The 25,993-nt window shown below is 48.5% G+C and overlaps 1 protein-coding gene across 1 annotated transcript in view; it reads left to right on the top strand.

The window, feature by feature from the left end:
- Positions 1–547: 547 nt before the first annotated feature.
- Positions 548–25,993, top strand: part of GPSM1 (G protein signaling modulator 1) — a 79,789-nt gene continuing 54,343 nt past the window's right edge. The window contains exon 1 of the mRNA XM_063353085.1: positions 548–697. Within this exon, the coding sequence (XP_063209155.1) occupies positions 639–697 (59 nt within the window). The 5' untranslated portion in view covers positions 548–638. The remainder of the gene's footprint in view (positions 698–25,993) is intronic.

The raw sequence follows: 25,993 nt of genomic DNA on the forward strand, positions 1-25,993 counted from the left end.
TCTCAACTGCCTCCAGGTGTGGGCATTTACTTTCTAGGAGAAAAGGGCTAAGGCTAAGCAAAACCAGAGATCTCTTAGTGTGGAATTAAGTGGCTGCATATAGTGTGGGTCAGAAGTCAGTAATGCTATGTAACCCTCCTTTTGTGTTAGCATGCAGGTGTGGTGCCTGCACCCTGGTGTGTGTGTGGGACCGCTGTGGCTCTGTCCTTCCCTGCTGTGGTGGCTCTGAAGAAGGTGAGTGTTGAGGCGCTGCAATGTGATGTTAATTACAGGGGACACGCACGACCTGTGGCCCACCCTGCCGTGCTGCTCCCCTGCGCCGTGTCTCGGGTGGAGGGGGGATGGCAGCCCGGGGAAGCAGGGTGCTCCGCCCGGGTGCTCAGCCCCGCTCTCCCGCCGTCCCACCGCGGCGCCCGGGGCGGGCGGCAGGGCCGACCGCGGCGGGCCGGGCGGAGGAGGAGGAGGAAGGGCCGCTGCCCGCCGCGGGGCTGACATCAGCCGGAGGAGGGGCCTGCCCGCGAGTTTCTTTGCTCGGTGCATCACTTCCCGCCGCTGCCATACTCCGCTGCCCGGTGCCGGGCTGCAGCCGCGCCTGCCTCCGCCGCGGCGGGCGGCTGGGCTCGGCGGGGCCGGCGCCCATGGCGTGCCTGCCCGGCGGGGACAGCCCCCGCTCTGCCGCCCGCAGGCTCTACTCGAGGTGAGCGGGGCTGGGGCGGGAGCTCGGCCGCGGGGGAACCCGGCTCCGGACCCTCCCGGCCGGCCCCGGAGCTGCGCCCGCCGCCGCGGGCAGCGAGACCCGCGGAGCCCCGCGGCCCCTCGCCGGGAGGGAGGGAGCGGGGAGCTGGCGGCCGCCGTTTTTGCGGGGAGGGAGCGCTCATCCGTGGGAAGTGAGAGGCTGTTGCACGCCTGGGGACCCAGCAAGAGTAGAGCGAGAGAAGACGCAGGGGAAGGACGTGGTGTTTCCTCTCCGGGGCAGCTTTTGCTTCGTGTATGGGATGGTGGGTGTTGAGGTTGCTGAGAGGGAAACTGTGGTTTTCCTTGGCACTAGCCCGGAGCGATCGGCTCCTGTTAAGGATGCTGAAACCTTGTCTGTGCTGGGCGTTTGCATGGGAGGCTCTTGGTCGCACTGCAGAGACTTTAAGTCTCAGCTTTAAAATTGAGCGTTACTGAAATTCATATAAGGCTGGGGAAAAAATAGCTTCAGGCTGACTGGCATTCATGAAAATACCATATCTTGCCCATTCTTTTCATTTAGATCAAAAATTAAAAAGTGAACTGGAGTCAATTTGGGGCCTTACGGCATTGCTTGGAGCATTGTTGTTTATGCTGTTCATCCTCATTGTGTTTTACTTCTCCTCCAGCAGTCAGAAGTGAATGTAATGCTGTATCTGGACTAGAGGACACAAAAAAAAATGCTCAAAGTATATGCAATATAGTAGATTTCCATTAATTCTCTTTGCATGCTTTGCAATAATTAGCATAGCAGCTAGTGGGTTGTCTAGTTTAAGGGGTATTGGTTCATTATGACAGCAGGTGTTTCTTGTTTTCATTGTATTGTATAGCAACTCCTGGGAAAATGAAAAGAGAATTCAGAGTTAAAACCATTGACCTGCCTATCCTGGTGGAGCTAGAGAAGAGAAACACAGTGGCTTTTAATCAGACTGAATCTTTTTCTTTCTTTCTCTTTTGTTTTTCTTGAAAACTTTTTGGGAATAGACTTTGGTCATTTTTGGTAAGGAAATCCTAGTGGAGGGCTGTGTACTACTAATATGCCTGTGCAACACAGTGAACGCTGCTACCAGCTCTTTAGTGAAGAGAGAATAAAAAGAAATGGGAAGCAGTTCTCCTGTGGCTTAGGGTGGCTCTGGCAGAACGGGTGGTGTTAAAAGTTCCTGCGGTGCTCATCAGGCTTGCTTTGCAGGCCTTGACAGTACACGTCTCTCTCTTTACTGCACTGTTAACTGGAGTTGTAACTTAGAGTTTCTTCCTTAACTTCACTTGTGTCACAGTGTAGAAACTTCTAACTTGAAGTAAATGACTCTAAACTCCATCCAGTTGGTGTATCTGGGGTGACGGGTAGAATCTCTGGTGACAGTTCAGGTGGTAAAGCCATAATGATGGGTATCAAAGTCTTTCTCTGTGTTGTTTGGCCTGGGAGCAGTAACTCAGGTGTAAGAACGGCAGAAGGTGCCTGTGCAGGCAGGGAGTGCCAGACCCCTTACCTGGGGGGGCTGAGGGAGGTAAATTCCTTCTAGGAAGAGGGATGGGGTGGAAGGAAGTGTGCCACAAAGAAATTAAAGTGTTTGATCATTTTGCTACATCCCTTGGTATTTCCCTAAATTCAGCCCATCCTAAACAAAGGCATCTGTTCCGTCGTTGTGCTTACAGCAGGCATTCTGTGTGCTGACTGGGCCAAACTCTTCTATTTAGAGAGACCGAAGTTGGAAGTATCTCTGCTACAGCAAGAATACGCCGTTTGCATTTTTGGAAAAGGGGTCCTGTGCAGCTCTCTTTGTCAGCTCTTGCTAACCTTTCTGACTGCATTTATTTCATTGCTGTTGCTACAGCAGGACTGTTAGTCTTGAGGGCAACTTGTTGGAAGTCCAGGCCTTTGGAAGCAGTTGAGCAGCTGTGACTCTGTACAGGGCCGGCGCGTCCATGGTGGCCAGCTCCCGGTATTGAACGTAGGATCTCTGGTGGGGCTTGTTGGAAACATCGAGCTCTGTTACAGTGCTCTGCAAACTTGAATGGAGCAAGTGTTACATGAGCCTGAGCTAATGCTTTACCTTCCATGGCATTTTGCTCCGGTACTAATTTAAGTGCATCTAATTCAGCTGTGTGTAACCTCTGAGGACTTTTGTTGGACAGAATCCGTGCTGTGGGAGCTGTGAAATACCCACTTGCAGTAGATGCCCTTCACTTCTCTGCTGCTGCAGGTACAGTCTCACCTTTTTGCGCTGGCTGGCTGACCTTGAACACATAGGAAGCACCAAGCCCACCAAATGATCCTCCTGGACCATGGTTCCTGAGTGTGTGTCAAGCTCATGCTGGGGACTAGGTCTTCAGAGAGCTCCATTGGATTTGGCTCTTTGCTTTTAAGAGGCCGCTCTGGAGATTTCCAAGGCTGGGGTGAGGCATGGGCATGTTCTGGGGAAACTATCGCTGTGCTGCATTAACATTATTGATCCCACACAGCAGGAACATTAGATAATGCTGCAGTCGGGCCAGAAATGTATAAATCTGACATGAAAACTCAGATAATAGCATGTCTCGTTCCTCCCTTCTGGGCCTCCCTTTCCTTTCCCTTGCTCTGTTTTCTCTCGCAGTGCTACATATTTTCAGCAGAGCTGTTGGCTTTTGTAATGTTTACTAACTTCTCTTGATTGTGTCATAAACAGTCTCCATCTCGCTCATTAATGTCACTACAGTGGGTACCTGACCTGAATGCGCATTGGGCAATTAGAACGCTCTCTCGGAGCACCAAGGATCTTTCTAGAGAAGGCAACTTTCTCCTATTCTGATGGAAAAACCGAGATGAAAGAATTGTTGGCCTTCTGAGTCGCAAGGCAGTGACAGGCAGCATAACTCAGCATGGGAATTAAGGCAGAATAAACTGGTGTTTCCAAAGCAAATTGGGAAGAAAGTCCACCTTTGGGGTGGACCTCCCTCTGGGATGGCTCCTGTTCATTTTGCATATATCCAAGGGATCACACCACCATGAAATATTCTGTTCACTTTCCAGCTGCTAGTACTTGTAAGCTTTCAAAACTTTTTAAGTCTGGACTTTATATAATGCTAAAAGCAGTGTTGCCTTTTGTTCGTTCAAAAGGAAGAGGGAAGAAAGTTACATATTGCTGTCTTCTAAGATACAATGAAATATCACCTCTTAGGAAGAAGATAAATGCATCAGAGGTGAAAATTAGCACCACCAGCAGTGCTAGTTTTGGTGTTCATTAGGAATTTTACTGAATGCTCAAGTGAATAAGTCTTCTGGTGACAACTGCTGGCTCTGTATTAACTTGGGATGGATTTGAGCAGCAGCGTGGTGACAAAGAGCTTTGTGCCTTGCTACAAATCCCCTGAGCCTGAGGGTTGGAGAGTTGTTGGCTCACAGGAGGAAGAGCGTGATTAGTTTGTTCTGTGGGACTGGGAAGGGGCTTGGCTGAAGGGATCCCTTTGAACTTGCTAAAGATACCTCTGAACTACTGAAGTAGCAGCTGTTGCAGACTCTGGTGGCAGAGTTCAGGAGAAGGGAGCTCACCTTTTCCGGCTGCTGCTGCCACGCCGTGAGTGTGCGTCCCGGGGGCTGCTCCGCTGTGGGGCTGGCTGTGCAGGGATCTGAGCAAGCAAGGCTTCGCCATGCGCCCAGCGGCCAGGCTGAGCGGGTGGCAGTGCCAGCAAGGAGCTGGCAGGAGCAGGTGCTGATGCCTTGGGTAGCTCTTGATGGGTGGATGGATGGGGAATTAACGACTTGTATGTCTTTGCCTTATAAAAATACTTGGTGCAGATGAAATCTCTTATGCAAGTAGGACCTACATAGATAATACAATGTTTATGTGATTTTTAACCTGTTTGAGCTTGCAGGCTATTTTACCTGCTGTTTGTGTCTTTGACTTCTTGGCAGATTTCCCTTGTCTCCCTATTCTGATGTTCCAAATTGCCAAAACTACCCTCTTCTTGTCCTCAGGTGAGGATTTTCCCACTGAAAACGACAGTGTTGCGAGTGTTGTGAGTGAAGGTGGTCTGTCCTGGATGGGCAGGTTTGTGAAGTGGGGACTAGTTGGCATCATGGTGAAAACATGGTGCTTTGCACCACCAGAAAGCTGGAAATTACCCTTTTTTGTCTCTTTACTCCATAGAACAAACTTGAAATTGCTTGATTATTACACTTGAGAATGCTGTTTTAGAGGTTCCTGAAAGAGTACAATTTTTCTTTTGTAGGCCTAGGTACTTGGTCTCTGTTAGGCAGAGGAATGCAAAAAACAGGACGAACACTTCTAAAATAGCTGTGCTGCATAATAGGTGGCCTGAGCAAAAAAATATATGATAGCTTAGGACACAGTATTGGTTTTTTTGACATCTGTTTTGGGACGCTTTGAACAACTTGCTCGTAGCTTCAGCATTTGTGAGTAATGTGGTCATCCCAAAGTGGAGCCAAGCAGAACATTCAGTCTCCACCACAGCAGGGAGAGGGGGAACCCTTTGCTGGTCAGGCCTTGGACTGGGAATCAGCATCTGGATTTGCTGCAGGTTTCCCCAGGACCTTGGGCATCCTTTTTGATTCTGCTGTGTTTCACCTTGTGGGATGCGGGGAGAGAAGCTCTCTCTTTCTTCTCCCTTTGGTCTCTGATGTTAGATGGGTAGAGGATGTGCCCTGTACCTGTACAGTGCCTAGCACAGCGTGATCTTCATCTTACTTCTGACCTCTAGGTGCTGCTGCAGTGCAAACAATTGTTGTCTTCAGGGTGTTAATTTGACTTGTATGTGCACGTGTAGATCAAGTTGTGATGATACACTGTGGTTTGTTTTTTTTCCATGTGCTGACTTGCACTTCACTGACTCAAGTTGTGCCAGGTCTCCTGCTTGTTGTGCCTCGTGCTTCTGGGGTGAGAGCCGTCCCTCTGGATTCTTTATCCTGAAATACTTTGCATTGTGTGAGGCATTTGTGCCAAGCAGACTAGAAGAGAACTTTGTGACTTGGCCACATGTTCATGGGTTATGCTGTTTGCTCCTGTGTCAGCTGAAGTCAAATAAGCTTATGTGACTCATACTTGTGTGGCCTGAGGGCACCCCTTGAAGCCAGCTCCCCATGAGATGAACATTAGTGCTCTCTTCGGTTGGTCTAACTGAATGGAGAGCTGGGTCTGGCGCTGAGGGAGCCCTTGACCCTTGCCGGCTGGGACACTGTCTGTGAAGCAGGAGTGAGCTGTGCTAGCCGGTGCTCCATGGTTAGCGCTGAGGTGCCTTTTGCTGGCTGTTGCATTAGTCATCAGATGCATCCCTCCTGGGAAAGTAGCTGAAAGAGCTCGTGGCAGCAAGGGAGACACTGGAAAGGATTCTCATAACCAGGAGATTGGTGGGGGCCTGCCTGGGGCAGTGTTAAGGATGGAGAAAGTCCTTGGGGTTTGTAGTGGTAACAGGACCTCTTACCTTGTCTCCTCTCCAACAGATCAGGCCTTCTGTCACCAGAAACTATAAACTGGGGGTTTTGTGCTGGTGTGGTTGCTTTTTTTGTTGTCTTGTATTTTTGCATTTTAGGTGATGTCCAAACTTGCATTCAGCCTTGCTTGAAGAACAAGTTTGAATTCCGCCAGGTTTTATGCTGCAAGAAGCCACAAGCAGTAAGCCTCCTGAAGTGGGGGGATGCATCTTATTTAACTCTTGATGCTGTCCTGCTTTAAAAGCAATTTTATCTCCAAATCGCTGTTCAAGTATACCCGATTTTGCCTTCCCTCCCACTCCGGCTCTGTACAGCTTTGCTCAGCCAGTCCAGCCTCCAGAATTCAAAGCCACTTTCCTGTTATAAAAAAACACGCCGACCAAAGCCATGAAACAGAAATTCCTCCTGCGTCTGGGCGCGCGGGCTGCGTAGCCTGACCACAAAGTGAGGCTGTTGAGTTCTGGGCCTGGGCTATTTATATTGTCAGTGGGAAAGCTCTGCATTGACTGAGCTGCTCCCTCCCTTAAGATACTTCTAATTAAATGTTATTTGACAGATACGACTTTCTAACTGGCTTAGATTTGACTGGTATAAATGGGATTATTTTTTTTCCTTGCTGAAAGCTGAAGAAAGTAGGAATAATCTTGTTGGAAGGCTACTTGCATTCAGAGTCACGACTATCTGTTGTTTAATGTAGTAAGCTGACAGTGAGTTAAAAAAACCTACAACAGTAGGTAACAGTCCTGCTGGCGCTCGGGGAGGTGAAGGGGACGGGGACACCAGCTGCCTGTGGCTTGGAGTGCAGCAGCTCTCTGAACAATGCCCAGCAATGTTATGCAACTGCCATGGGAAGGAAGTGAAAATTTATCATTACAATGCAGTTTCAAGGGCAATATTAAATGAGCAATTTGCAGCACAACCCTGTACTTAACTGACTTAACTACCTTCTCTGGGGTAAAATGACAGGGCTGGTAAAGGGCAGTAGCTGTGCCCTCTGTTCCCACCGGGAGTGGAGCAAATACAGGCTCTTCTTAGAACTGAATCTGAGGTGTTGGGCTGAGAGCCCTCAGGGTGGGCAGCCAAACCCCAAACCAGTGTAATGGCCTGATCCTGCAAGTGCCTGACTGATCCCTGTCCTTGGAAGCCTGGGAAAGGGGGAGCAAGCGCGTGCTGAAGCATCTCACTGATACCTGATTGCTTTTCCTTGTTTCAGTGGAAGCAATAAAAAGATGCCTCTGCAAGGCCCTAGACATTGGAGCAGCAACACAAGCCCTGAATGAATTACTTGGAAGGCAGTGCTACTATCTGTCACTACTTTCAGGGTAGAAGTAAATATTTTAAGTCTTCTGCTGTTTCCAGTTTCCTTTCAGCAAGAGGCTTTTGCCCACGGATGTCAGGCCTTTCTGACTCTGAGATTGGAAGTGATCGATCTAAAGAAGCTTCATCTTCTGCTGTGAGTCAGTAGCTCTGTGCAGCTGCAAAACCTGAAGGAATTTTGAATTAAGAATATTGGATTGTTGTATCTCCCCTCATGCTTTTCTGTTACCCTTTGCATTTACACCCTCTGGAGCAGCCAGAGGGGCAGTTCCCTGAGAATTTTTGGGCTAATGCATCTTTCCTCCAGATGCTGCAGGAGAAAGAATAAGAAAATGGATTTGAAATGGGGTAAACATCTATGTTATACTAATACATAGCTCAGTGTAGAAGCCATTACATGTTGAGCACTGGCTCCACCCGAGAGCAGATGTTTTGTCTTGGAAGCTGCTTTTAAAAATGTATGGCTAAAACTTAGTGCCGTCAGTTGATATATGCAGTTTGCTCTCTCAGCTGTGGAAAATGACGGCTGCGTGATGCTCCTGGGAAGCAGCTTTGAACACGCGTTGCGCGGCAGGGCTCCTTTCCTGCCCTGGGGATCCAGCTCCGTTTCCCTCCCACGCTCTGGCTGCCAGGGAGCAGACAGGGATGGCTGATGTGACAGCAAAGCATCGCCCCTCTGAGCCCCTTTCCTGGACACTGTGCAGAGTTTGCTGTGGACGCGAGTCCGGCTGCTGACCCGTGATGAGACCTGGGGCAAGTTATTTGATTTGCAGCCTGGCTTGTGCTTGTCTGCCCCATCTAGCCCATGGAGGGGCAACTTCTGCTGTGGGACTGCAGTAACTCGGCACAGTGAGAACAGCGTTGCCATGGGGCTTACAAATAATTCATAGTTGTGTTGAGTTCCCGAGGGGAAGCTCCAGCATGCTGCTGGGGCAGGCAGGTGGTCCACGTGCGGTGCAGTTTCTCCATGTCTTGATTTAAAAAAGTTGTGCATATTTACAGGTAGAATGGATGGTTCGTTGTACCAAATGGCTTTGCCAGGTTATATGCTTCCATGATTTTCTTAACGGTCCTGTGATTTTTGCAGCCCACCAGGCTGTATTTGCTCTTTGGTGGTTGTCCCAGCAGGTGCCTTTTCTGAGCATTCACCCCATCCAGCAAGCAGGGGCTTGGCTGGTGGTACCTCCCTGGGTACTTTGGTGTAAATTGTTAGGATTTCCTGTGCTCTGGCTTGGAGCAGCTCGAGTGCAAATTAGCTGCAGGGCAGGTTTCTCCTCTGATCCACGCTGCAGAGTTGATGTTGTTCTTTGTGTGCTCCATCTGTGGAGTATCCATTCATGCCCGAGGAGAGCTGGGAAGTGCTGATTAATATTCATCTCTCTGGGGCTATTTGCTAATTACTGCTATTCGTGGTTTGTATTACAGTACTGCCTAGCGTCCCACAGTGCTGTGCCAGACTGAGTGGATCCTGGAAGGGTTATATCCATTCCAGGGTTTCAGAGTGCTTGGTAAACATCAGTATTTTATTGCAGCCTTTCTGGGAAATACTGTTCCTGTTTTCAAGTGTGAGAAATTGTATAGTTTTCAGGGTGAAAGTGAATATAGGTGGCAAAGCTGGGAGCTGAATGTCCTGACTCCCACTCCTTCCCTTCAGCACTTCCTTACCCACGTCACAGTGAGATTAATTGTGAATTGAAGAGGAGACCTTGGCTTCGTCTTTTACTGAAGCGTGCAGGGCAGCTGCAGCACTTGCATTGCACCATATTACAATGGTTCTGCTGTTCTGCTTAATATGGGAGGGAGCAAAAGGTTGTTTAGAAGGGAGTTACCAGCTGGTGAATTAAACAGCAGGCTCTGCCCATTTGCAAGGTGTGCCTTGCAAATGTGGTGGGAATGCTGCAAACCACAGGCCCTGGGAGAGGAAAAGGAGCAGTCTGGGTGGCCATGGGGTCTGGTCACTGTGAAGAGCCCAACTCCAGGTATTGGCTCGAAAAAAGCAGGAGAATAGTCCCGTGTTGTTAGAGAGCTCATGCACTTGTGACTCTACATAGTTACCTGTCTCTCAGGTTTTGAGAAGAGAGCAGTTCATTTAAAAAGGGAGAGAGGGACACAGAGAAAAATGTTTCCTGTCAGAAAATCGCCTGCAAGTTCAGTCACGTAAGAACCGAGTGGAATTCCTGGGTGCCGTGCCTTGAGGGGTGGGTGAGTCTTTGGGGTATGGTGAAACATGGAGAGAGAAAAACACACATCTCGGTTCTTGCAGTCGGGCTTTTGGAAGCTTTTGTGGTGGGCAGTGGATGCCAGTGCTTTGGGGAGGATCCTGCCCTTACTGTATTCCAGCTGTGCTCCTGTAAAGTTGTTGTATCACTGCTGATGCTGCTTCAGAAAACAGCTCCTCTTTTAGCAACTGCCTTCAGAGATTTGTATTGAGAAAATGGCATTGGGGATTGTATCTTGCCGCAAACCACAGAGGCCATCAGATCTGACTTGTTTACTGGCCAAGCTTTCTGCAGCATGAAGGCAGGAATATAAACCACCAGTGACTAACAAATGGAAATACTAGCATCATAAGCAACATGTGTTTCTTTCCTTTCTGACAATAAGCTCTTCTGATTTCAGTGAGAAGTAGCTCGCTTGGGAAATCCATGGTCCGATATCTCATGGTGAGTGAACAGGGACTTGTATACATAAATGCAGATGAATCTTCTGGAATCATGAGACTCCACATGTGCCTTGGCGTTTCCTGACCTCTGAGTTCAGCCGAGTGTCTACGCTTCTCCACTGGTCTAAATAAAACATACGAGTTCACAGCGACGCGCCCAGAATTTTAAGGCTGCAGCCCTTGGCCAGCTCTTGTATCAATTGCTTCCATCAGGGCTGTAATCCAGGGAACTGCAAGCGTGAGCTGCTTGGTTGATTGAAGTCTGTGGTTTGGTGCTTTCCTGGGTAAAGGCACTGGAGAAGGGGAGGCTGTTGTGATATCTGTGTTCATTCCTTCATGTGCACCACTGGGAGTGCAAACAGCAAAAGTGTGCCAGCAAATACCACAGGCTCTGGGAGGACATTGTCTTTGACAACACGTTTGGGTGTCTAAGGAGTTAATGAAATGGTTAAAAATACCCACTTCTTCCTCTGCTGTTCTGTAAGAAAATGAAAACTCGCACTGCAAAATGTACGTTTCCTTCAGTAAAGCCATTCTTTGGCATCAGTGGTTTCAGCAGAAAGATGTCATCAATCGTGCCACTTAGCGTTTTGCAGGGAGGTGCGTGAGAGATCAGCAGCAGAAAAAGAAAGCCCATGAAAGCCATGTGGGTGCCTGACACTGGCCTCCAACGGAGGTGTCCTGTCGTGCCATGTGTGGGCAGGAAGGAGCGCCAGGGCTGTGTGCTGTGTCTCTGTCCTGCCGCGTGGCCTGTGAGTGTCTCGGCTCACCAGTGAGCGGGGGTCCTCTGTTACATGGTCTGTGATCTCTGGCTGGACGAGTCCTGGCCCCAGCATCCAGGATTCTCCCTGTCACTGTTTTAAAGCCAAACACGCAGTGACATAAGGATGAGGAGTGAGCAGAGAAAGCTGTTGTGTGACCCACCCGTGTCGTACCTGCCCCCCCCCCCCAATTCCAAACAAAACGATGTTCTGTTGAGGTGGAAATCTCTGTTTCTGAAGGACCCTGGGTGAGGGTCTGACCGGTGTGATTTCAGGGAGTCCTTTCAGGTTTGCTGAAGCAGGATCAGGCTCCAGCTGTGCTCAGTGAAGCTCCAAGCCCCTGTGCAGAGGGCAGCGCTCCCCTGTCCAGAGCCAGGGTGGCTGTGCTAACAGCAGCCTTGGGAAGGGAAGGAGGGAGATGCTGTACAGACCTGACTCCAGACAAGAACTGAGTCATTTGTCAAGGCTGACGACTCTCTCCCAGAGCTGGTTGCCTGAGGCTAACATGGCACACAGACAGGAGACGTAAAAATCTGTCTATCTATATACACACACGGAGGAGAGAAAAGTAACAGCTCAAAACATGTGACTGGAATTAAAATTAAAAAAAAAAAAGAATTCCCAATTAAAGCCATGTGTGTTGGAGGATGTAAGTGCTCCTGAAAGGCTCGTAGAGGCTGTTTGTACAGCACAAATGAAGCCACTCCATAATGCCCTGGATTAAAACAGGCAGGCTTCTCCAGCACACGAAATCCGTGTGGAAGCAGTGTCGATCCTGCATGGCAGCAGCTTCCACAGCCCACCACCCATACCGGTTAAGGTAAGGAGCTCTCTTGTCGCCTGTCTTATCCTCCCTGCCGCTGCTGCCCGCGCTCCTGAGGTGCGTTTCTCTGTGCAGCCTGGTGTTGTGCCACGTCTTTCTTTCACTGCTAGATTATGATGTCTCTATGAAGGAACGGAGATTTTTTTTTTTTTCTGAAGACATGCATTATTCAGTAGTCAGGATAAATGAATTCCCTTGATTTGGGTGGGTGGGTAACCCTGACGCTGTATCCTCCCTTCTTTCACCAGCGTAAGGGAGGAGGGGAGCAGTGAATTCTTCCAGTGTTACAGAGCAGCCTGTGTTCTGTATAAAGGCATCGCAGTACCTCTGAGGTGGTAACAAGGAGCTAACCGAAACCTAAAATAGGTCTGTGGAGAGGTCTCCGCTATCCATTCCTGCTTGTTCTGTCTCCTTAACTGTGTGCTTCCATTAGGCAGGTAATACATGATACAACATTAAACTTCTGGCTTCCTCCTTTCTACATGCACAGTTACAAATACTTGCTGTGCCACGGGCGACTGTGCAGCAGCAGAGCAGGCGAGGGTGAGAAAGAAATATGGGGGCGGGGGGGAAAGAGGGAATCAGAATTTAAAGCCATGGAAGGCATGGCCTTAGGAAGCTTGATTTGGAAAGGATGTCCCCATTCCAAAGGGTACTGGGTTCTGCCTCTAGCCTGCAGACATGGCTCTAGGTGTGGTCCAGCCGCCTGCCTGGTTGCTGCCGTGTACAGCGAAGGTGGAACATCCCGGTAAGCTGAGGATCTGCTCCTCCTCTCAGCTGGACTAGAAACCTCAGCTGGTCTCCTAGGTGTGGGAGAGTGTCTGCTGTGGCATGACAGGGGCTGTTGTGTCAGACAGGAGGGGGGAGTGCAGACGTTTGGAGGGAGCCTAGGATATTTTGCTCGAGTAGGATGTGCTGCAGGCCTTTACCCTGTTTTGTGAGGAACAGACAAGACTTTTTGGCATAGAACTGCATAAAAACCTGATGCTTCACCCTTTTATTCCCCTTAACAAAGGCTCAATTCCAAGAAACATATAAAACATAACTTTGTTATTTTTTTAATAATGTTTTGCAATTTGCTTAAAAAGCAAATCATTATATGGACTAACTCATGATTTTGTGATAGCAATGAGACAATTATTAGGGAGACCATTAGTGTTCTTGCTGTATCCAGGAAGATTTTCCAAGAAATTTGATGTTTTTACAGAGTCCTCCAATGGAGGAACAGGACCAGAGTCCATTTAGCAGATGCAAAGATGTACCGTGCTTTTGATCTATGTGACAAACTCATGTCGTGATATATGCTTGCCTGGTATTTACACACGTTTGAATTACACGAATACCACAGTGTGGGAGCACAACCCGATGTGGCGCTGTGTTGGGGAGGAGCGAGGACGTGCCTCTGTGCACTCGATTCATACAGACACTCAGCGCGGTGGTGCCAAGCGTTTCCAGGGTAGATGTTATCCGTGGAGCTATACTAGAACAGAAGTGCTAAAAATCTGGGGAAATGTGGTGGAGGACTAAGCCACACGATCCTCTGGAAGAAGCGAAAGCAGCTTGCAGGATGCTGGAGCTCCAGGGTTCCCCGCAGAGGCAGCAGACGCCTGCCACAGACTGCTGTGCAGTGCTAGACGGTGGGTCTGCTCTCCTCGGATGAGCAAAGCCGAGCATAATTCTCACCTTGCATGCGAGCTGCGTCGCTGTGAGGCGATGGCCTGGCCTTCTGGGAATCCTGCCATGCTCTGATTTATAGGCTTTCAGATCAATCTGATGGCACCCATAGATTTTTCCATAATGCCATGAAGAACCCAAAAGCACTCTTGCTGTTGTACTGCTGAGCCTGGGTTTGCACAGAGGGGCTGCAGAAACCGTATCTAGAGGGGCTGAGGAGCCCCGGCTGACATCTGAGCTCTTGGGGAGTCTCTGTTTCCTGTTTTTTTCAGACAGATGTGGAATATTATCTTCATAAAATCCAGAGGGGTGCCCTGTGGCTGTGCAGCAGCCAGGGAGAACAGCACTGTCGCGCACCTGAGCTCTCGCAGTGTTTGCCAAAGCAGCTTTTTAAATGCATGTGTGTTCCTGGGCTGGTTTCTGATTTTTAGCACCCCTGAAACTTTCAGAGCATGACAATGCTTTTAACAGCCCTCAGAGCGCGAGACAGCTGCAGAAAAACAATATGGAATTGGTGCGATCTGCTCTGCTACAGTTTTGTCCTGGTGCCCCTTCCAGCCTGACACAAGCTCTGCCCACGGGCTCTTTGTGACCTCAGAGAACCACCGTGTCTCTCTTCCTTTGTGGCTTTCTCTGGTTTGGGCACAGAGGACTGTAATCACTGAGGCAGGAACCATCCCGGCTCTTGCTGGTGTGCTTTGGCTTGATGTCACCCGCTTTACTGGCTTTACCAAGTGGAAATTTGAAAAAGGAGTTGCCGCTTGTTTGGATTTGCTGGATTTGATCGCTTTGTTTCTGCTAATTGCTTTTCAATGACTTCTGCAGAAAGTAGAGGAGGGCCAGGTTCATGCTGCTTCTCTCACTAAAATCACATCCAAATCCCTTTCAAGAGTGAGTGTTGGTGCAGAGTGTCCCAAGCAGTCTCTTGGTGAGCTGCAATCGCTCAGCGTCTTCCTGGCTCAAAGCCTGGATGGCCCAGGAGCAAGAGATCTGGGGTGTGTGTTTTCAGACGGATCCCAAAGGCCTCTCTCTTGGCTTTAAATACTTGGCCTGGGGCTGAAGGGAAGCAGATGAGAGAAGAAGGGAACAGAACCAAATTGGCTATGGGTTGCCAAGGAGTCAGTGGTAAAACTGTGGTGTGAACTTTGTCATCGTTGCCTTTTACCCCTCACCACGACGAGAGGCTGTTTGCCATGCCCTGAGCGGTGATGGGTGGTTTATGTGGGCAGGAAGGAAGCAGCGTGCAGGGAGTGTGTGCAGCCTCTCCGACTGCTGCCGCTGGGCAGATGCAGGGGAGGTTTGGGATGGGGCATGGGACAGGCAGAGGGGGCTTCATTTGGCCGGGGTTAAGCATTATATTGTCCTTAGTGTTGCTGGGACTTGGCAGCATCTTTTCAATGTGCAGTTGTTTTCCTGCTTCAAGCCCGTGCTCCGAGGCAGGAGCAGTTGGCAGGGTGAGAGAGGAAGGAGAAGGGGGGGCTGCAGTTGGAGGGGGGTTTCCAGGCAGCTTGAACCAAGAAAAGACTTGGGCCTGTGGCCTCTGTATTTCTGGGAAGACAAGACTTGCTTTCACTTGGCTTCAGAAAAGTAGTCTGAGGGTGCAGGAAAGGAAATCTCTTAAGGCCCCTGTGCAATTATACAGCACAACTGGAACAATTGGGTGGCATTTGTGGAGCTGAGCCTTGACCCCGCCGGCAGCTGGGGGGGTGGCAGGATCCTGGGGCAGGAATTAGGGGGGAGGCTGTGATGCCTTGAGATCAAAGCTGTCTCGTAGCTTGAGCCCTAGGCTGCACGCTCGCTTTATTGTGCTGTAGCTCCACTATGGTCCATGAGGGCTTGTCCCTGGCTCTGATGAAGAAGGCAGGAGGGCTCAGGCAGGGACAGGGGGGAGAGCAGCTGGGGGGGTCCAGGCTGTCCCCATGGGAGCTGCCTGTTGAGCCCCTGCTGGGTATCTGTGGGGGGCAGCTGTGGAGAAGAGGTGTCTGGCTCTGAACATCTCTTGTCTCATTTATAGTGATGAATTGGGAAAGATAATCCCCCAAACCAGAAGCCGACCATTTTCTGTAACAAGTTTGGTGTTAAGGAACCCCTGTATTTTGGTGGGTAATAAATAAATCCACTGTTTCCATTGTATAGCTGTTAAGCTGACTTTGTTTTTTCTAATGTGTATTGTAATTGTAACCCAATGTATTTTGTAGCAGGAGCAGTATGCTGATTTAAATCACAGCATATATTTTAGTGAGAGGATGTGTTGACCTAATTGTCAAAGTAATGCTATAATGAAAAGCCATTCAGACTGCATGTCCTCTCTTGCCCTCTGGTTTCTGGAAGTGACTGAAGGAAATAGCACTTCACTTCTGGTGAAATCATCCCAAGAGTGTTGTTTCATTGCAGTGTGATGGATTAATTTCGCTGAAGGCACTGGCATTGTACAAGAAAGCAAAATGCTCTTGGAAGAATCAGGAAGTTTCCCTTGTTGTGCTGAAATCACCGAGTTCATTTGCAGTATCCTCAGTGACAAAATCCGAATGCCTAAAAATTCATCTGGATGCAGGGCTGGCTTGCTTACTACTGTGCACGGCAGGATTCAGGTGTTAGAGCTGTTACCTTTGACTGTGGTCTGCAGGTACAGGGGTGAGACAAGCTACTGACAGCACAAATGGAGCACCCATTCCTCCTGTGAAGGAAAGAGCATCCTCAGACGTGAGCATCGTTAGTCCACTAGCATTTGGCAAGCTAGTGCTGCTGGCCTCTACACTTATTTTCCTTTAGCTCAAATGGCAGGTGGTGGTGGTTGGGTTTATACCCTGCTGATGAGCCAAGGAAAGAGAATTATGTTCCAGGCTCTTCAGAAGGTTTTGTTCTCACTCTTGAAAGTGAATTCTCCGGCACGGTCCCTCTACTGAGGCATCTTCATCGGTTCATATGTTTGGATTTACTTTTTTTTATTTATTTAGGAGTCAGAACATGTTTTTATGAATTAATTTTCAACTTGGTATCTTCTTAATCATAACTTCCTTAGACCCTGGAAAGTATTTGCATTTTATAATCTGGGTGCTTTGAAACGGGGCATCAAGTGAAATTGTTACGCAGGGTGAGATGAAATTCACATTTGCACCTTAATCCCATCTGAGCTTTCTCAAATGCTGCAAGTTAATTACATCCCATCATGATCCTTTGATACTTGAGTAATTTTGGAGCACAAAGGCTTAAATTTATGCTCATTGCCTTTTAGAGGTTTCGCTGCTCAGATGACACAGAAAAATTTCATTATGTTTTCTGTTCTTGCTATGGATTAAGTGGTATTTGTGGGAAGGTACATAAATTCAAGATAATTATTACTAGTGTATAATTTGAGAGGCAAATCCTTCCAGGTGTAGGGCAGGTTTCTAGAGGTCGTGAGTATCTTAATCTCCTGGAGTTGAGGGCATCTCTTTGGGTAGGGTTAGAACTTCAGTGATTGATTTGCATCATGTAGAGCTGGTGGCACCAGCTGTGCGAGCATCCTTGCCTGGGTGGAAAATGCTGCCCCTCAGCCCCCAACAGAGCAGGTCTCATTTGAGTGGTTCATTTGGTGCTTTCCAGGCAGGACTTGCAGAGGTGCTGGAAGCCAGAGCTACTGGGTTCCTTTCCATTCTCTACAGCTGACTCACCGTAGGCAAGTTTTGTCTTGCTGTATCTTAGCTTCCTTTTTGCACAATGGGGCAATTGCTACCTTTCCACCTTTGCAAAATATATTGCAGTCCTTAAGTTGAAAAGCCTCTACGCGTACCAGTTCAGCATCATAAGTTGCTTCACAAAATGCTGCTAAAACAGCAAATAACTTCTGTCTGCTCTCGGTTCTTACCATCCCCATGGATCGAAGCCACAGAGGTAATTGTTCTGCGTGCCCCTTGGTCAAATGGAGAGTTGTGTGCAGCCACAGGGGAGTTGGGTAAGCAGGGGAGTGCTGGATGACTTTTGCTTTCAAGCGGGCGATGGGAAGTTTGAATTTGAATTTCTGACAATGACGCAGCTTGTTGGAGCCATTATGAATTGAAATGGGGTCTTATTCAGCTCTGCTAATAAGAGGGTAAATGCAACTAAATACAGCTGTCTTCCTCGCTGTCATTTGGTATTTATTAGCAAATATGCAGTGGAATTGAATCCCTTCTAAGTACTCTGCTGCTAATGGTAGATAGCAATTAACTGAAATGACTACTGTTGAGTACTGATGCTGCCATCAGTGAGTGGAAGAGGAAATCTGGAGCCAGCACACAGACCCAGTGGCTTCCAGAACTCATGGTAGTTTTCCCCTCTGGATTCTCTGTTTCATGCCCCTATCAAAAGACTGCAGTGAAAACTGCTTCATCTTGGTGCTCCCTGGAGCTCCAGCTTGAACACTTCTCAAGCAGCAGTAAATGGGTGTGTGTATATATTATTTTATTTTCAGTTTGGGGGTCACTGAGAGTGAAACTGTGTGGAGTGGAAACCACCTCCCTTCCAGATGTGCCGATGGCACAGAGCTACCTCTGCAGCACCTCATGTGCCTCACGAGATGTGAAGGAAACTGGCCCAGACACTTGAAACCCATTCAGGAGCTGGGAAGGAAAGGATGCAGCATTTATTGCTTCATCTTTGGCCTTTCCTCTCCAAACAAAACAAGAGGTTTTGTTTTCTTCCTCTCACTAATAAGGTGATGTGTGGGTCAAAGTGCCCCAGAGGTTCTGCCCTCCATTGACTAGAGGGAAACCAGCTTCCATGTGTTGTTTTCAAACTACCGAAAGTAGTTTGAATGAGGCTAATTTCATATATATCTTAGTTGGTTTGTCACCCTTCCCCACCAGCCAGTGCTTGTTACGGTGCCTTGTGGGGAAGCTGCTTGTCAGGAGGGGATTAGTGCCTGGGTTGTGACGTGGGTGGGAAGCAAGGGGCTGTGCTGCAAGGAGAGCTGCTGGCAGGGTGGAGAGGCTTCATTAGCCGTATTGCACAAGAACTGGCCTTGGGAGTGAGCTAATTGGCTATTTTATTAGTGCCCTCCCTGCAAAACAGAGCAGGTTGCTAATGGGTGTGTTGATGATATGGAGGTACGAGCAGTGCAGGGGAGGATGAGTATTGAATAGGAGGAACGGAGTGATTGATAGGTCTGGTGTCATGGCAATGTGCTGACAGATAATGGTATGAAGTTGCAAGTGCATGTACTTAGGAGCTAGTAATAAGATTTTCTACTCGGAGACGGGAGCTCATCGTGTGGGGGCAATGAGAGACAGACAGCAGTGTATGTGCCACTGATACGATGATGTGAGCCCCCAGCCAGTTGTGAGGAAAGCGTTGCTTGATGAGGAGCGAGAACCCAGCCTGGGGCAGAGTAGCCAGAGAGAAACTGCCCGAAACATATTTTGAGAGTGCCCCAGGCAGAGAAGAGCGGTCTAGTCCAGCTCGCAGTGCTGGCTCAAAGCTAAACAGGTAGAAAGTCACCATGAATAAATTTGGGCTGTGCGTCAGGAGGATGTGGGATAGCTTTCCTCGTGTAGGGAAGCCCGTGAAAATAGTTTAGACCCTTCATCGAGCGCAGCATGGGCTTTGTTTGGCACAGGAGAAGCGTGAGCTGGTTTGCGTGGGGTGAGAGCTCCCTCCATCGTGTCCCCAGGCAGTGAAGGGGAACCGTCGCTGGGGAGTTCGAGCAGCTCCTACCTGGCTGTGTTTTCTGGTGCTTTTCACGTACAGGAGCTGTGCGAAGACTGGAAAAGGAAATTACTAAAGGGGAATAATTCCCAGCTTGATTACTTTCTTTAAGGATGTGCTGCCAGTTAATTATTTAAATGCATATTTAGTTAGTTAAGCCAGTGCACCTGATAAACTTGATTCCTTTTTGATTGGGAAAAAATGTTTAATTGCCCCTGTCATCAGTGCTCTGAAATTATGCTTATTTTTGTATAAAATTCAATCAGATTGCAAATAAGATGCTGAAACCTGTTGCTTCATTAGTTCATATCAATAGATATACTAAAAGGTTTTTTTACTACTGTCGATGTTTTTCGATGGGGTTTTTTCCTGCTTTACCTCTTTCCTAAAGGCTTGGTTTTCATTCCTGACTTTAGAACTACAGCAGCTCTGATTGGGAATGTGTTTTGCAATCGCCCCCACTAATATGAATCAAATACCTATAAATATCTTTTTTTTTCTTTTTTTAAAAAGCAGTTTCACCTTGCAGGCAGGAAGAGGCTCTCTTGTCCTGTGAGATTTACAGCATTTAAGGCAGCAGACAACTGTCTGCTTGCTCTGTCTTGCAACGTGATTATTTTCTGCGTAGCTTGATGGATTTGTTGCCAGCAGGGTTAGTGCTGTGAGCAAGGCAGTCCCACCAAGGCAGCCCTGGATGTGTGGAAGGGAGGGCTTGAGTAAGACAAGATTAAACTTGTATTACTCAAGCCCAATTGCTGGACACTGTATGGTCTCCTTTTTCCGCTTGCCTGGTGCAGACCTGGGATGTGGGATGTCGCTGTGTCCTACTCTGGCTTCTGTGGCCGTATCTCCAAGAGCTGCAGCAGCCCCGAGCTTCAGGTCAGTGCCTAGCCCACGATCCTGCAGAACGGCTCTTGGCTAAAGGCACTCTGCACTGTTGGTCTCCAGCCTAGCAGAGGGGGGCCGAGTGTGATGTTGTCCATGCAGTGTTATTTTCTTAGCATATTTGGCAAGGGAGGCTCAAAGATTTGGGGGGCAGTGGGTAGTTGGGAGGTCTGACTGTAACTCAAGCTTCTGAACACACGATATGAGTAGAGTTCCCTCTCTGGGGACCTGTCGTCACCCAAGTCCTAATTATAGTGCTGTTTTGACAGCAGTCTTGGTGATCATTGTTAATGGCACTGATAACACCTTGTGCTGTTTACTTTGTTTCGTACTTGGCAGTGTTCTCAGCATCCCCAGCACTCCGGGGACCCTCGCTACCTTCTCCGTATTGCTGTGGTGCTTGAAAACATTTGATGTGTGAGAGTCCTTGCATTTTGCCTGTACGCTTTTTATAAAGGAACATTTTTGCTCTTAAGGCAAGGCCGCCAAAAGGCAATCTGTGATACAGATCATCATTAGCTGCTATCTGACAGTGATGGATGACCTTGGGAAGTCTTCTTGTTAAAGGCAATATCTGCTCTTCCTGTTCCTCTTGGCTCTTTCTGCCTTCAGATGAGTTATCCTTTAAAGAAGTAGTCGAGGAGGAGGGAGGGTGGCCCTGCCCTGTGCAGGGGAGAGGCTTCCTCATCCCTGTCACCACACGGTGGGAGGCCACCCTTTTCTGCCTCATATGAGTGTCAGAAGCAACATCGATTCCAGGGTTTGAAATTCACGGCTTTCGCATTGATGGGGGCTGAGTGATCTGCCAGCATTACACCACTCGCTCATTCTTCTGGCAGAATGCTGTGCAGATTGCCTAACTCATTTGTGGCCAAACATTGGGTTTATATTTGGCCTCTTACTGCTTTTAAAAAAAGCTTGGGTTTTTTGTTGTTGTTTCTTACACACGTTTATTGCCCTTTTTGAAGTACCTTTTGCAAAAGGATCTCAAAGTGCTCTGGGAGCCACCTTCAGTGCTGTTTTACGGATGTGTCCATAGCCCAAGGTGTGGAGGAGCTGTGGGACTTGCTTAACGCTGATGCTGGGACTCTGCTGTACACACAAAAAAAACTTTATTCTGGTGTCTTCAAAACCTTTATTCTTATCTGGCCAGACTTGACACCATCTGTCATCTCCATGCATTCGGAAGAGAACGCTTTGTTATATGTGCTATACGTCTTGGTTTGATCTGGGACTTCATCATCAGTCGTCAGACCTTCCTGGCTGCTTGTGGTGGGCCTGGAGTCTGGGATGTGACTTTGGCCAATACTTGGGAATTCTGCCTATCTGGAGGAACACGCAAATCTGTATGAGTGGTTTATGCAGATTTAGGGCAAGGCTTACGAACAGGGGCCACTCCAAGCGAGCATCCCCCCGTCCCTGTGTCTGTTCAAACCCACAGGCAGGGACATCCCATGCTGTTAGCTACAAGGTCGAGCAGTGGGGGGATTGCATTAACAAGCTCTAGCATCTCAGCTGTGGAAATAAGAAAAGCAGCTCATGTTCTGCGGTGTCTTTCTTCTGAACCGCACCATATGGCCAAGCCCAGCACCTTCACCTTGTCAGCAGTAATTTGCTGGCTCAGGAGGGACTGAATCTTCTTTTCTGGTATTAAGACATGAATAGTAGGTGCTTGCTGAGGTGGTACAGGCCCAGGCATGTTGTCTGTGTGTCAGCAGAGGCGCAGCTTAATTCTGGGGGGATGGGGAGTAAAGGGCTGTGTCTTCTCAGATGGGGATATTTTAGAACCCATTTAAATGGCCAGGGATGTTCTCTGTGGGATCTGCCTTCTCTTGCTTTTCCCCAGTCTGGGAACTGCTTGGATCATTTTTGGATCTTGCAAAGCGTCCTGGGTAGCAGCTGGATGAGGCCTCTTTGGAGCCTGTAAAACTTATGTGTGCTTCTGCCCAAGGATGACCCTCTTTTGGAGGAACCCTGAGCTCCTCGCCTGACAAGGAGAGAGGTTCATAGCAGCAGAAGTCCTTCTGCTCTTGGAGCAAACAGGCACCAACAGGAATAGATGATGTAACCACAGAGGCAAAGTGCTTTGGGAAGAGACCAATTCGGAAAGGAGGAAGCTGCTTGCCTTCAACTCTGGCCATCTCACACTCTCTTGTAGGGCCCTATTTCTTCTTTGGGCAGCGCTGAAAGTATGTGAATGAAAAGACACTCTCTTGTTCCTGGATTTCAGCTTTGAACTCACCTATCTGGTACCTGAAACTAGCAGTGGATGGAGGATATTGTATTTCTTGGAAGAAAGAGGACGTTACTTGCTCTAGGTGTCTGGAAGCAAAAGCAATCCTTACACCTTCCCTTTCAAGGGCAGCTTACGGAGAGAAAAAGAAGTGTCCCATATAAACAAAGTTCAAGATTCCAGCAACTTACTGGTAAGGGTTCCCAAGCAGATGGAGTGAAAACTGGAGAGCAGTGCATGTTGTACAGACATGAAGATGCCATCAGCATCTTCAAAACCCCGGATCCTACCTGTGAACTTAACAGAGAGACCTGTCTGCAAAATTGTTCCAAGTAGACCTCAGCCCCGCTGCTTCCTTCTGCCAGTGGGCTTGGAGCTCTGGGTTTATGTTCACAAAATGCGTAACCTGCAGAAGAAGAGGTATGGAAGGGCTCAGGCATGTGCTGTGGGGAGGAACTGGGACTGTAACTTGAGTCTGTCTTTGTTCAATGTTTTCCCCTTCCTTTGCCAGTGTCAAGATGGTCAGGTTGGCTCTCTTGAACAGCACGTTTCTCTCTTCTGCCTGAATTTCCTTTCTGGTCTTTTCTTATGGACAACTGAGCTGTGGCCTTTGGAAGCTGTTGTATGTGTAGTGTTTTAGTGTGCTTGAGATTGTTTGTTGACCTTTAGTTGGTTCCTCTGCCCTTGGCATTGTGTTTCTGAGCGCTTTTGTGCCTGCGGTGACTGAGCTGCATGCAAAGTTGCTTCCCGGAACTAGGTCTGGCTGTGGGGCCCTGAGGATGTGGGAAGGGCAGGTGGGTTTTAGAAGTGGGTTGTGTTTCTAATAATTGCTGTACTTGACTCGTGTCCCTTTTTACATGGCAGCAAAGGCTTGGCAGAGCGTGATGCAGAGAAAAAGCCTCCTCTCCCTTCCCCCTTGTTTGCTTAGGTCCCAAACTGAGCAGTGATGTTAATTAGATAAGTCAGATACTCTGCAAAGCAGCCTGTTCAAGGACAAACAGATTTTAATTAAAGGCTGTGTGTGCTGGCGGGTCATGTCACTGCATTGTGCCTGAATAGTTACTATGGGAACACCAGGAAAGCACACAGAGACCGTGAGCGTGTGCAAGCGTGTGTGCGAGTGTATCAGAATGCAGGCCCCCAGGCATAAATTTACAAATTTCACTTCTGGTTATGTTTCCACTGGCAAATACGGCCTGAGCGAGCTGCCACCCTTGGAGCATGTAGTTGGGTTCTGTTGCTGTAGGGCTTTCTGTGTTCCGGGTATGGGATGCCTCGCTTCAAGCTATTCAAATCACACAAGTTTGATCAGAGCTAGACTGCAATGACATGAATTAGGGAAATTGGTCTCCAGCTCAGTTTTTAGATTGTTTACAGTTGGTGAGCGCAGTTTATTAAAGGAAACCTGGGTATTGGGAAGAGTTTTGTTTGTGTCGAAATTTGAACTGAAACTATTTTGGAATTTGCTTGTGTCTCTCCCATCTTCTAACAAGAACCCAGCGTTAAATCCTGTGAATAGTGGCTTGTTTCTGCATTTCAAGTCCTCTCAAGACCCATCTCTAAGCTGCCTGAATTTAATCTTGCTGATTTGAGTATAAGGTGTTCCTTGTCTGTCTTCAGTCTCGCGCTTTCTTTCAGCTGTTTGGGAGGTGCTGGCAGAGACTTGCCGGTACCTGATGATGACACTAGGTAACCCCCCTAGTGATCCACAAACCATGAATGTGCCTTGGGACTGACGGAAGTTTGGTATCGTCCCCAAATGTGTCCCTCTAATTCAACATGTCGTAGCAGAAGCTCATTCTCATAATTTTCATATGGTCTAACAAGATGATCAGTGGAGAAAAGTTGAACATTTTTAGTATTAACAGTCTTAATATTTTTATTTCTCCTATCAAACAGAAGTTGAGGCAGGGACTGATGCTGCACTGGCACCGCAAGCAGCCTTCTTGTGCAAGTAAAATAGCCACTCAAACGTGGGCTTTGCAGTGAGCCTGAAATCAAATATTTTTGTGGTAGTTTGAGGTGGGAGCTCAAATGAGCTGCTTCACAATCCCGTTCTCCCTCTTGTAACTCGGTGGCTTTGGGGACAAATGAACAGTGAGACAGGAGAGGTCACAAGTGTGTTTGGATGGAGTCTGAAACCAGCTCTTTGTTGTTGTTTGGACCATCCTTGTGGGTTGTCCTGCTTTGGACAATATGCTGTTGGACTGCCAAGCGTTGGGTGTTTGGAGCCATACGGAGCCGACTCAGCAGGGAGATTGCCAGCAAATCGTGTTGGATTTTAGATGGTTTATGCACTGCTCGTAGAGGAGCTGGTTTTATTTCCTGGCAGCTGAGAGAACGCTATTCTGCCTGTTTATAGGAAAAACATATCAGGATTGGTATTTCGTATGTGCATCTCCCTGTGCCCCTTCGCGGCAGGGGGAGGTGAGTTCTGTGTGCAGACTTGGGCAGAAGATACTGGAGCGCAGACCCCGAGCAGGAGGAACTCTGTCCTGAAGTCGGTGTGCATGGGGCATGTGTGGGTGCGTGCTGGCAGGTGGTGTCCTCAGGGAGAGAAGCCATAGCAGCTCAGAGTGCCCCAGCTTGTCCAGCACAACCTCAGCCTTGGTCTGCCATGACCCGGGTTGCAGGGGCCAGGCCTTGGCTCACCACAAGGGTGGCTTCAGGGGAACTGCTGCCAGAAGTGTCAGCTGGGGGGCTGCTCTTGCAGTGATGATGAGCAAGTTGTTCTCTTGGTCTGGGTACCACAGTCAAACTTCTGGCAAGTGCTCTTCCCCTGAGAACAGAATAGAAACTGCCTTTGGGCATGTAGTAGCTTTTGTCTGACCCTTGTTTTGCTGATGCTGGACAGGTGAGCTATGTTTTTTTTTTTTCTGAGTAGATGTCCACCTTTGACCCTAGATAGTTTTGACTTTTAAAAATACATTGAGCAGAAATGAAAAAGCCGAAAAGAGCAAAGAAAAGCGTCTGAATAGAGGACCAGGAACATGCTGTGTTCATCTGCCTCGTGAAGGGGATGACATTGCAGCGGGGATGACATTGCGGCAGGCAAGACACTTCCAAATGTGAACTTTCAAACGCCTGCTCTGTCCCTTCTGAGAACTTCGGATACGCATGGTCTAACAGGGACAGCTGTAACTTAGAGAGGACTTGGTGGGGCACTCAAAGGAGCACCTTTCCTTTCTCTTGAAGCAGTATTGCTGGTCTTGTTCCTCTCCGCTGGCTCATGAAGTGCTCGCACTGACAGCACGGCATGTGCCATTGCCAAAGGTGTCAAGAAATGCAAGGGGAGAAAGCTAGCTTGGAGGCTAACGTGCAGAGCGCCTGTGGAAAAAGTGACAGCAGGAGAGTTAATGAAAAGCAGACACCGAGAACTGGAAGCTGCTCAGCCAAGAAATTCTGCACAGTCCAGAGTTTTCTCTTGTATCCAATAAAAACGTGTTACAATTTGGCTACCCTCTCTGTTACCCCGGTGAAAGTGGTGCAGGCGTGAATAGCCTGTGTATGTAGCTCCTGCGCTGTGCACCACCTGGAAGAAAAACAGATGGCATGTTACTCTTGCGATGTGAATGTGTGTTTTGAGAGCCAGGAGCCCCAAGTTTCTTGTCCAAATTCCTACCAGGAACTCAGGGGCTGCCTTTGGCCACTTGCCCACGCGGTCTGTAAATCCGGATGCTCTGTATCTCATGCCTAGGAGGCTGGTTTCTCTGGGGGGCTAAGTACCAACCATGTCCACTGAAAGCTGGTGTCCACACTGCTGAGGTGTGCCAGCTGTGTGTCCCAGAGTTATTGCCCAAACAGTGTTTGAGCT

Source organism: Chroicocephalus ridibundus, chromosome 15 (assembly GCF_963924245.1).
Source record: "Chroicocephalus ridibundus chromosome 15, bChrRid1.1, whole genome shotgun sequence".
In the NCBI taxonomy this organism is placed as follows: Eukaryota; Metazoa; Chordata; class Aves; order Charadriiformes; family Laridae; genus Chroicocephalus; species Chroicocephalus ridibundus.